Genomic DNA, 12,180 nt, shown 5'->3' on the forward strand with positions numbered 1-12,180 from the left:
AGCCAACAAACTCTCTTTGAGGGATGTGGCCGATCTAACCAGGGCTCCCGGGCAGGCATCCGGGAAGCACAAGGCACCTCCTCGCCGCAGGCGGCACCTTGCAAACCTCAGGGTGGTTTCGGAAACCACCTGGGGCTTTCACAGTCTTAGGCAGATCCACTTTAGCGTGAACACAGGGAAAGGGGAGGTTTTGACCCTGCCGGCTGGTTTATGAGAGAACGCAAAAAGGAATGAAAGCCCCACAGGGGTTAACGTGCCTGACAGAACAAGCGTTCGTTATTCCTTGGATCCACTTTGGCGAAACAAATAACCTTCCCGCTCCCGTGCTTAACCGAGGGGTTAAACACTCGGTCTCACTTTCCACAACAGCTTTACTGTATTTTCAATTACATCCACGAACAACCCGCTCGGAGAGATAAGTATCCTCACTGATTGATATTAGCCTTTTTTTTGCATCAGTCACTTTTTAAAGGCTGTACACAGTTTTGCTTATTCTACACGTATCTTAAAAGGGGGCTTTATGATCCCCCCCTCCATTTCTCTTCACGTATGATGCTTTTGCGGGAGAACAAAGCAAATTACATTAACTCTCTCCTTTCCATCGTGCCCCCGTCACACTCCCTCAGACACAGACAGAAAGGCAAACACCTCCTGTGGAAAGGGAAACAGCCGGGGCTGCAAACCACTTGCAGTCGGGCAAGTTGCCAGCTCCAGGTGAAGATGTAATCCTTCAGCTGGCTTGGGTCACCCTCCTCACCCACTAAGCAGCCTTATCTTATTAAAATGAAAAGTTTTCCTGTAACTTGCGAGAGCCCAATTTAACAGGAGGCTACGCAGGCGAGCACCTAAGCGTCTAACCTCCCGAACCTCGAAACGTAGACTGGGCTAAGTGATGTGTGGCAGAGCCATAAAAAACTACTGGAAACTTCACCGTTCTGCCTAAACAATAAGCTGGCAACCACCAGGCATCCGATCCCATAAACTCTATGCCTTGCTTTATGAAGCGATGTACAGAGAGAAATCAGACCCCGGCAACTTACCCACTAAGGGCAAAGCGAAGTACAAGAGAGCGAGAAACATCTTGCTGTCTTCGGATGGTTTCCCCAAACGAGCTGCTGTACCACAACAAAAAGGATCAGCGTGTAGATATTCCAAAACCTCCGAGGTCCAAAGACTCCAAGTTCACATCCATTGAAATCGGGGGAGGTTAAAAATAAAAAACAGAAAGCCACCTCTCTCCTCTTCACCGCTCCCACCCCCGGCGGCAGAGCAGCGACGCAAAGGCTGAGCAGCTGAGCTTTTTGCTCCCCCCTTTTTTTTTCCCCTAAGGTTTCAGGTCTGAGCAACCTGAAAACACCAGGGCTGACTTAGCAGGGGCGCCGAGAAGTGCACGCCCGGCTGTGGCTGTGTGCGAGTGAGCAGCGGCAGCGGGGCACCGGCGCCGGGCGCCTCCTCGGGTGGGCAGCGCCTCTTCCCGGGGAGGGACCGGGCGTGCACGGGGCGGGGGGGAAGAACGAGACCCGGGGCGAGCCGCTGACAGCCCCGACGAAGGCTCCCCAGGCTGCTCGTCCCCTCCCTAAACCCGCAACTTTATTTATTCGTCCGCCGTTGGTGCCACCCCTCGCCTCCGCCGCCGGGGCTGGGGCTTTGGCGGGGGCAGGTGCGGCGCCGCCGCCGAGAAACTTTGGCCGGGGAAGCCGTGACGGGCGGGCGGGCAGGGGGCGACCCGGGCGGGTTTCAGAGGGGAAGCCGCCGCCGAGCGAGCGAGTTAGGGGCAGGGCGGCGGGTGCCGTGCCCGCGCCTCAGGAGGCCGACCCGGCTTCCCTCCTGCCCACGCCTCCACAGGGGCCCGGCGGCGGCGGCGGCCTCCCCCTGCCGGCCCCAGGGTGGCCGCCGCTCCCCGTCCCCTCAGCCCGGCCCCGGGGCGCCCCGAGGGGGACCTCAGCCGGCTCCCGGAGGGGGCAGCGCCCCCTCACGTCCCCCGTTCGTGGCAGGTGGCCCAAACGGCGAGGCTGTGCCTGTGGTGGCTTCCCCGCAGCTGCTACCGCGTAGGGCTGCCCCGAAACCCAGCAGAACGCAGTTAGCCGAAAATAGCGCCGGTTTCCAGACCTCCTCGTTTTCAGGCGCGGAAAATTCGATTCAGGTGTTCTTAGGTTTTGGCTGCAGCCAAATGTTTTCTCTTTGAAAAGGATCGCTATGCGCTGTACTTGGCAATTTCGCGAGCAAGCTGTTTGGCCCGTTTGACTTGGGGAATGCGCTTCTCCTCACAACAAATGTTGCCCGAAGGAATCTGCCTCTCCTTCTGAGAAGGGAGATGATCAGGCTGGCCACTTTTACAGAGAAAACTGAGTGGCAGATGGAGCTAGATTGTTGTCAGGTACTTCAGAAACACTTACTTAAAGCCTAGCATATGCTGGGGTATACAGAAAATACACCAGTCACAGAACCTTGCTGTGTGGAAGCTCAGTTTTTTTCTGGTTTACAGCTCCTGCCCCTTTCTCTTAAAAGGCAGAGCTGTATTTCTATGAAAACAGACAGATGAACCTGTCCAGAGTACTGATTCTCCCCAAGAAGTCACAGTCCTGACCTCAGGTTGCAACTGACCAAGTCACAACTCCCTGCGTTTTGGTTGTTTAGCATGAGGGGACTCATGCTATCTCTGGTGAAAAAAATGTTATCTGCTGCATGTACAAGGACATAGTGAAAGAGAAACAGAGACAATGGCCAGATTTTTGGAGTGTTCAAAGATAACTGGAAGATGCTAAATTGGTGATGGCATTGTTGATATAAGTCAGTCTCAGCTTTTGGAGTAGCTGCTATATAAGCAATGCAACAAGCTGGCCTTCCAAACACTTCAGTACGAATTGAAGTGAGGTACAGAGATGATTACTTCTTCACTGGTAATATTAACATCTTTATGGCATGCAAAGTTATACAAGTTATTTGGTACAGCTTGATATAGAAGCTATTTGTATGTCTAATAAAGAGGTAGGTTAATTCACCAATAATTTAGAGGTCTAAGTCAGGAATAGCTACAACATTCGTACCAGAGCAAGGCAAGCAAAAGTAAGACTGAAATCCAGACCACTATTTGCGAAACCATTCATGCATTAATGTTCTGAATACATACATATGTAAACACACACATACACGCAGTATTATTAGGTATATAAAACCAACACACTGCACAGCCCTGCGTTAATAGTGACTTTTGCTGTTACAAAACACAGCTTTTGTGGGGTGTTTACTATTACACTGAAATTGAAATCATGTTTTAAAAGTGTTAAAAATAAAAATGTTACTGGCACTTCAGAAATAACGACATCTGGAAAAGCATGCATCCAAAATGCTGAAGATTGTCACTAAACACTCCTCTTGCCAGTCTTTGGTTCATCTCTGAAAAACTAGCATTCAAAGTGAAAAAAGGTTAAAATTTCTTAATCCAAAAAAAGTTTTAAAACACAACTATGTTCTAAAAACAAAATCCAAGGAGAAAGTCCATGCTACATACCGTTGCTTAATGTCCAACCACTACCTATATTTTTTTAATCAGGACTAGAGGCATGAGAAAGCTTATTGCATATCATGAGAACAATTGCACCACAGCAGAAATTACTATTTTATTTTTCTTTTGGAGATGGAATTCCTTATAGTTTTGGTCAACTTATGTCCAGTATTCATTAGTCTCCAGATGCCATCCTTTCTGTTTATGCCTAAAGGAACATTGAGATCCTGAGAGCGGTGAGACAACACAAGTACTTTGCTCTTTTCCTAGAGATCACTATGGTTTTGGGTAGCTGAACCCAACTGATCACTTGTGTGTTGGACTCCTGTCCCATCAACACTTGAGGTATGCAGCAAATTTCAAGTGCCATTGTATACATATATCTTATGTATAATCTCCTGCAAACCGTAGCTACAAACCATTTTCGGGGTTTTTGAGAATTTACAAAGGTCCCAGCCTGAAAATACCCCAAACTGGATCACCAACCACTGCAGAACACCAGAGCTCCACTGCTCACCTCACCCGCTGCCAGAAGTCACTCCTGCTTTGGAGATGACTTCACTGAGATAATTCCAGACAGGTTATGGCAGTAGTACCCAGCCCGATCTGTAAGTTCAGTAATTAGCTAGACTTTGTTTATCCTCAGTGGAGGATGTCAACAATAATGTTAATCGATAGCACTAGTTTTATCTGGAGCCTTTCTTTCTTTTATTTCAAACAATTATCCCCTACAGGCAAGCAAGACAACTGACTCACCAGGGAGCTGAAGCCTGCGGTATGGCCACCCACTATTTCTACATTTAAGACAGCAAGAAGAACAAACATTGAAGTAATTTATTTATGAGCAAGATCCCTTCCTTCATGTTGAGAAAAATCATCAGTTGACATATCTGCCACATTTTCATTGAAAACCCCTAACCCCCTCTGTGGCTGGAGTCATAATCCCTATGCTCTTTTCATGATCTTTTCCACTTGCCTTTTACCTCCTCTGGGGCAAAATTAAGTCCATGGGTGCTTTGCTGTTGATTGTGGTCAAACCATGGTCCACCTTACTATTTGTATGTGACAACCCCCCAAGCCATGAGGCTCTTCAGTAAAAGTATTAAAAAAGAAATGTAACATGAATGTTGTAAAGATATTTAAGCTAGTTTTCTACTGATTGATTTTTATTAAAAAGTTCCAGAACAATGAGTATAACATAACAAATATAAGGTACATCTGGTAGGGACAAACATTTCATTACAAGACAGATGACAACATAATCACTGCTGAATTATTGTTTAAATGCCATTACAATGTAAATAACGTGGAAGACAGAACTAACTTCTTGAGCTACTTACTGCCAGCAATAGCTGCTATTTCTTCAGGTCTTACATTATTTTAGACTCTTGGTTCTCTGTAGTTACCTACGTTAGCTGGTATTCATTAACTGAAAACTTTTAATAAAGGTATAGTAACGAGGAAAGAAGGGTTATTTGCTGTTAGAGATTCTGTGGGGGGGGGGGGCCGCAAAAACAAAGCCTGTTTTTTGTTTTTTATTATTTTTAATTTTTGTTTGTATTTCAAAACCAAGAACTAAGGGCAGATGGAAGCTTCTTGCCACTTACAGGCTGCACCTAAATGCACTGAATACAGGAACAGCATCAAACCCCGGCTCTAGTCAGGGCCATATGGTACTTCGGGCCAGTCATACAAGATGTGTGAAGTCAGAATACTGTTTTTTTTCTGTATTCAATCATACTGGATTTCCTTCTGCCTCCTCATTTGCATGTAAATTAAAGGTTGACAGCAAACTCTCAGAAGGGTGTCACACGGAAGAAAAGCTGACTCAAATGCTAGTTGATGTTGTTTTGCAGCTAGTCCCATATGCAAAAGCTGCGGCGCTGGAGCACTGCGTTAGGCTGTTCTGGCTGGCTGCAGTTCAGATGACAATGTAATGGTAAGCTAACAAAAATGTCGAATTAATGCATTGACTGGCCCACAGCTAGCCAGCTAATTGCCTCTGCCACCTCTGCCATAGACCTCCTTTTAAAGACTGAACCCTGCAAGAAAATATTGAAGTTGGAGCCACTGAGCCAGAGGAAAGTTGCGCATTATTATCTGTGGGCCCAGCAGGCATGGGGAGACACAGTTTGCTGAAATAAGAACAGTACCATAAACTTTACATGTAATTCTTTGGGGAAGGAAAAGGTGAAGCAAAGCTGAAGCTGAATTAATGAGTCAGATATGGCAGGTGGGGGAGAGCAAGCGACTGATGGGAATAAGGCTGTGTGCCATGAGAGCACAAGTGGCAGTGTTTACACAGGAGGTTCTATTTCATAATGAGAAAGGGAGGGTGGAAAAGTTAGAGAATTACTAGGGACTGGGGGAAGAATCTGCACTGCATCTCTATTTGTCTTACATATATCTGCTTACCATGAAGTCAAAGCACCTAATGGTGGGAATAAGGCAAAAAGGATTTGCTCAAGGCATTAAAGTTTTCCAAAGGACAGATTAAATAACAGTGCTCCAAAAATCAATTTTGAGGGGCTTATGAAGCCTTGAATGGGCTTTTGCAGCACAAAAGCAAGATTGAGTTTTTACTGAACTTGTCATTTATTTGGGTTTACAGCTTTCAGTAAGTATCAGGAAAAATATAAAACAAAAGCAAAGTAAACAATGAGCATTCACACAGTAATCAAATAAAAACCATGTGGAACTGCAATCCAAATTACCGAGTGACCTAATTCATGCAAAAGTATAAGTAAATAAAGCTCCCAGTTAAAGCAAAATAAAAATAATAATAAAATAAAACAACAACAACGCCACCACCAACAAAAACACCTTTAATCTGAGCTGGTAGTGAATTCACACAGCTGTTCTTGGCCAGAAAGTTTTCCTAATCTCTTGCTTCCCTGTCCTCACCAAAGGTTGTGTTTGTGTAGTGTCAGACCACCCAGGAAAAAAAAAAAAAGTCCTGAGTGAAATCATCCCTAATATGTGACCTGGTTTTGCTTTCAGTAGAACAGATGCATAAGTACTGAAACACTACAGTGCAATTCAGAGAGCTTGCAGAGAGCTCATACAAAACGTATACCTAGCCAAATTCATTTACCCTTAAAAGTTGAAAATATGAACAAAACTGTTGCCAGCCACTTGTGGAGCTCCATACCACATACAAATGGTTTCATTAAACTTTAAATACTGATGTACAGCTATAGGCATTGATGTTTGCTCGAACTGGTAAGGAAAAAGTTGTGAGGACACACTGATGATAGTTGTATCCCTCGATTTATGTCTTACTGCTTTAAAAGTGGAATAATACAGCCCCCTAGCTGTTCGTAGAGGCAATTCATGCTAAAGTGGGAGAGGTGATTCATGCCTCTACAGCGATGTGCTAAATTCCACAGCACAAGAGAATACAGCAGTCAGCAAAGGAACTTGATGTAAAGAAGTGAGGCAGAAATATAAAAGATGAAAATACAGAAGATTATGTGTTAAGTGTTGGTAATTCATGTGCCTATAAAGTGTAAAGCAATGCAATTCAGCTGCTAGCGTAGCATCATTTCAAACTTCAGCTTGTAACGCATATGCCGGGAGCTTCAGCCTTTAGCATCCCATGGGCACTGGCAGCTACTGTGATTCAAACAGCATCAACATTTTAGTTTGTTAGCGTGAATATACTGGTGGCAACCTCCATCTTCTCTTCTTAAACTTCTGCGATTACCAGCCATGTGGTCTTGTGGAAACCATGCAGTTCAGAACCACGGGACAGGAAACCCTACCTTATGCTATGTAAAATATATCTGCATTAGTGAACCTCATCGTCTCTGGAGAAAAACTAAAGTTCTAGAAAAATGATTCATTCTAAGCTCATTGCTGTACAAACATAATGTTCTAGGCATCTTGAAAAATGTATCTGTGGAAAGCATTTACAGCTCAGAACACTGAGATCAAGTGAACAGCGCATGAGAAAAGCCACTTTAAAATGAGAATGCTGGCATCTTCCTTTTGTGTACTGCTTCACTTACATGTAGGTTTTATTTCCAGCCCCCTATACTTAATTGGAAGTAATAAAACATCCGCGTACAAAATAGTGTGCAAAAAGTGGTAAAGTTCTCTTTTCAGATGTGCACAGCTCTAGCTAGTGATGAGCATTCAGCTTTCACTGTTCATGCTACACTGGATATGCACACATTTACAGAGCAAAGAATATTAAATCCTAGAGGAAGATTTTGCTTTCACTTACTGTACATATCTTATTCTAAATGGTAGGACAAAATCTGCCCTGACTCATGCCCTATGTAGGGAAGTCAAAAATGATGCACGGAGGTTAAAGCCATTTTAGACATTGGTGACCAAAGGCACAATTATCATCTTAGATTTTCAAAACTGTATTTCTTGTACATTTGCTAGACTAGCCCTGATGAGTAAAATCAACTTCTCTCCTGACGGTGAATATCACTGAAATTGTAAATTTATTGGAAGTTTCTGAAAAGGTTAGCGACTCTGTCAGTGTTAATTCCTGCAATCTTTGTTTTCGCTGTCTTCCTCTGAGGTGAGAAATTTAGGGTACAAAAAGTCTCAAGGGATTTAAATTGGAGGTGAAAGGAGATTAAGAAAAAAAAAATGGAAGTGGAAGAAACTAGTGTTGTAAATGCCTCAAGGATCTGTCCTATAGAAAAAGCAAAGCTAACTATTCTTAGATATTTGCCATCACCTGCATGCGGCAGCATCTCTACTAAAGGTACAGTGATACTGGGGGGGAGCTTGGCTGCTTTTTGTTGTATAACAATTGCCTAAACAGCTCTGCAAATGCTTCAGGAAAAATAATTGCACACAGAACTATTTGAACTTAGATGTTTAGTCATAAAAATTATTCAATAAATATGGGATAAAAAGACTATTTCTTGAGTCAGCAACAATGGCTCCTTGTATTTTTATTTGTAATTTTAAAGTTCATGAAGAACCTTATGGCTGGCAAATGAGATAATTCCCCTGTAATCCAATTGATGATCAGCTGGAAGCACACTGTTGAAAATCAAGACCTGTTTGTTCTATTAAAATACCAGATAATCCTGTTTCTTGGCTCTTTTGCCACTACTTCTGTGAAATTCTGATGACAGCAGAATGCCCACAGAGCACTGTACACACCAGAGGAGTAAACGCATCAGGCTAATCTGAAAGGCAAGTCTGAAAGTTGGAGTCACAACTGATTTTTTCTGCAAGTATTCATTACGCTGACCACAGCTCTAGCTGCTAAAGAAATTTGGCTGGTTTAGTCACGTAATCATGTGATGCACAGATAAATCTACAAGACGGTCTCTAGGCGGATATAGGCACTTGCTGGTAACACCAGTAAATAATTAAAAAAAAAAAAAAAAAGCTTTTATGATGGAATGCCTGCATTGATCCTGCAGCTTTACTAACAGACATAACTGAGTTGAAAAGCAACAATATCTTCTCTTAAATTATGAAGGTGCACCATTCAAACTTCCTGGGTGCTGTCTAAACTCGGTCCTGATTGTAATCATTTACATGTAGATGCATCCTGGATATTCCTAAATAAACCATACCTTAACTTGGCTATAAAAGTAACCAAATGTAAAGGATACCTGACTTCTCACCCCATCCCACTGCGTCACTGGGAGGGATGTAAAGGTTGGTTTGCCCTTTGCTTTAAGCAGGCACACTACTGCCTTCTAATCTCAAGAACATATTTCACTAGACCAGAAAGTAACAGATCAGACTGAGGTTTCTGTTTTAGCAGAGAAAACTCATTTTAGCTGGGTAGCTACAGACTAATGACAAGGTTTGAAAAGAAAGCCTTCCCCCACTACCGTATGGTTGCCACAAGAGTACTTCTCCGGGTGGTTTCCTGACCTGAACAAAGTTTACTCAGAATCTCCTAGAGTGCCTTAGCTCTTTGTTTTGCCGGCACCTCCAAGGCTTGCCTGTGGGTCTGCTCAGGCACTCAGCCTCAGCTCTCCTAGGAGCCCCCTCAGTGACCCCCTTGCTGGTCATTGCTGACACCTCCCTTGCCCTCCACTGGAGAGGCTTCTCCCTCTAGATGGGCTGGATGCAGCCACCAGGCCAAAGAAAGCACACGGGCATCTTTTTGGTTGTCCCAGAACACCCTTCGAACACTTGCGATAACATATACATACACACATACTTTATACAAAGCACAACTTGCTTTGATTTTCATTTAAATTATGTTAGCTCAGGTTTTCCTGGTGAATAAATATTGGTCCACGGGAAGAGCACGATAAAGACTACATTGGTTCTTCTCTTCTTGAGCACTTGTAAGGACAATGTCCTGATCCTAAACGGGAAGAGCATCCAGCATACAAGACTGTCTAATGTCTGGTTGTTTGCTTCTTACAAACCATACCTGAAAAACATTTTCTAAAGGGGATTCTTCTGACCACAGTAATAGCTATACATACACACAACTGAGATGTACGATTTATTTTATAAATGGCAGAAAGGCTAGAAAGCTGCATTTCTAAGTAAGGAAAAGAAAGTTTCTGATGCAGTCATTTTTCATAGGAATTTCTGAGTTATTAGTATAAGAAAGCAGAAAAAAAAAAAAAACTAGAGGGCAATCAGACAAAATGTTAAGATAAAATAGAAATATTTACTGTAAATTTGAAGCTGTAAAAAATTACTTGCAGGAAGGCAGCGTGACCCATCCAAGTCTGTGACTTTGTTAATTATCCAGTAGATCATTATTTTTCACAAAATAATGCAAACTTTTAAATATGTACAGTAATGGCATCTTGCCAGAATGAAATGTAAGCACAATGTTCCCAGAATTACCAGAAAAAAAAAAAAAAAAAATCAAAGCAATTGTGATTAATACCATGATTTTTGAACACGATTACATTGTAACCTGTGTATCATCACACTGGAGCTAATCCTAGCAACCTGACAGATGCACGGTAGGACTTTGTGAAAGCCCTGCGTGGCATGTCTGAGTTCTTTTTCCTTCATCAGAAAAAGGAGGCAAGAGAAAAATAAACAGGACCACAAGTTCAAACAGGAGGGTGGCAGCACAACTGGACTTCCAGAAGAACCTGACTGCGGAGGACCTTCAGGGATGCCAGGTGCTGAGCTCTTGACCTCCTGGCTTAACACTCTGCTCCTCCAGTTTACTGATAGCCACTGCTCCTATCAGCCAGGAAGGGGGAAGCAGAGAGAATCATGATCCTGAAACTGGATGTTTCTGGTCTCTGTGACAGAGTGCACGTTAATGCACAGAACAGTAGCTCACATTGTTTAATTTACTGCATGGCAATTCACGCATACATTCAGTCTGCCCTGGCCTAAACTGGACCATCTTCATGAAGAAAATATTGTGCATATCCCTATGATATATCCTTGTATTTGGACCAGTAAGGCTCAGATTATGCCTTTGTAAACTAGGTAATCCCACTCGTTACCCATTTTGGTCTTGCCTATCTACATACATTGTAAATGGTTTGAAACAGACACTCCTTTGATGCTGTTCAGAGGATTAGGAAGGAAGCTATAGTTTTGGCTAGAACTGTGGGAATTGCTCTAACATTAAAAGCCAACAGTTTTCTGAAGACATTTTGAGAGAGAAAGTCCTCATCCTAAATGTCAGGGAAAAAAAAAAAAAATGGTAAAGCAAAGGCACACTAAATTGTTAGCTTGCCAAAAAGTTAGCTGTATCATACCAGTTCTTGGAAGACCGGGAAAACATCGGGAAGAGTACCAAGAAGAAAGGTGTTCGTCCCAGTGCGTGTATTTTACTGCATTACCTCAGATTTATTTGAAAATGCATACTTCACATTTTTTGGTGGAATGTGTTAAAATCTTGAACCTAACTGGTTAAGTCTTGTAATTCACATTCAGGTGGAATACTGTTACATTTTAATTTAATTCCCACCTTTGGACACTTAAACTTCTTCAAATTTCACTTGTTGAAAATGCTTAGAAGAATTCCATTATTACGAAACAGACTCCATAGATAATCAAAACCCTGGAGTTGAACATACATAACAGAAGAGAATAAATTTCATCTTCAAGATGCAGGCACTTGTGTAGATTGAAAGAAGAATTTCAACAGACCTGCCTTTGTCTGCTGGAAAATACGAGACTAAATTCAGCGTGCTCGTTTCTTCTCAAAACAAAATATGGAATTCTTCTGCATTGTTGCTCTTAATATTAAAGCTCATGTTACTGACTTCTTTGCCAGTTGCTTGCCCACCTAAAATATTTGGAAAATCTTGCTGTTGTTTTTTTTTTTTCTTCATTAATGATGTTTTATGATCTCAAAATATTTTAAATAGGGAAAGTTATCTTAGTGCTACTGTAGTCACTATCCACAGGTTACATGTCACCACCAAAACAATGCTATTTCCTACAATACTTTGAATTTGCACTTTTTGCAGAGCTTCAATAACAAATCATGATTTTGATATTTGTGATATTAACTATTTCTACAATATAGAAGAATAGGATTCAACATATTTCTGTCCTTTTGACAACTGTTCAAACCACTTTTATTCTATTGTAAACAGACTGAATTAAAGCGATGTGCCAAACTTAGTATATACAGATTGCGCAAATTTCAAAGTTATTGATTTCTGACAGTCCTTACAGGCATTAAGCAATACTTTTTCAGCCATCTGAAATAGCTCACTTCAGCGTGGAGGCTATATTGAGGG

The 12,180-nt window shown here is 42.5% G+C and overlaps 1 protein-coding gene across 2 annotated transcripts in view; it reads right to left on the reverse strand.

Annotated features, from left to right (window-relative positions):
* The window catches only part of GFRA1 (GDNF family receptor alpha 1), a 258,614-nt gene that overhangs the window by 143,098 nt on the left and 103,336 nt on the right, over positions 1-12,180 (reverse strand). Inside the window, exon 1 of one of the 2 annotated variants that reach the window (XM_035329553.1) lies at positions 1,041-1,708. The exons of the other annotated variant lie outside the window; for it this stretch is intronic. Coding sequence (XP_035185444.1) covers positions 1,041-1,080 — 40 coding nt within the window. The 5' untranslated portion in view covers positions 1,081-1,708. Of the gene's footprint in view, positions 1-1,040; positions 1,709-12,180 lie in introns of those variants that run through there. 2 annotated transcript variants of the gene reach the window in all.

This window comes from Oxyura jamaicensis, chromosome 6, assembly GCF_011077185.1.
Source record: "Oxyura jamaicensis isolate SHBP4307 breed ruddy duck chromosome 6, BPBGC_Ojam_1.0, whole genome shotgun sequence".
In the NCBI taxonomy this organism is placed as follows: Eukaryota; Metazoa; Chordata; class Aves; order Anseriformes; family Anatidae; genus Oxyura; species Oxyura jamaicensis.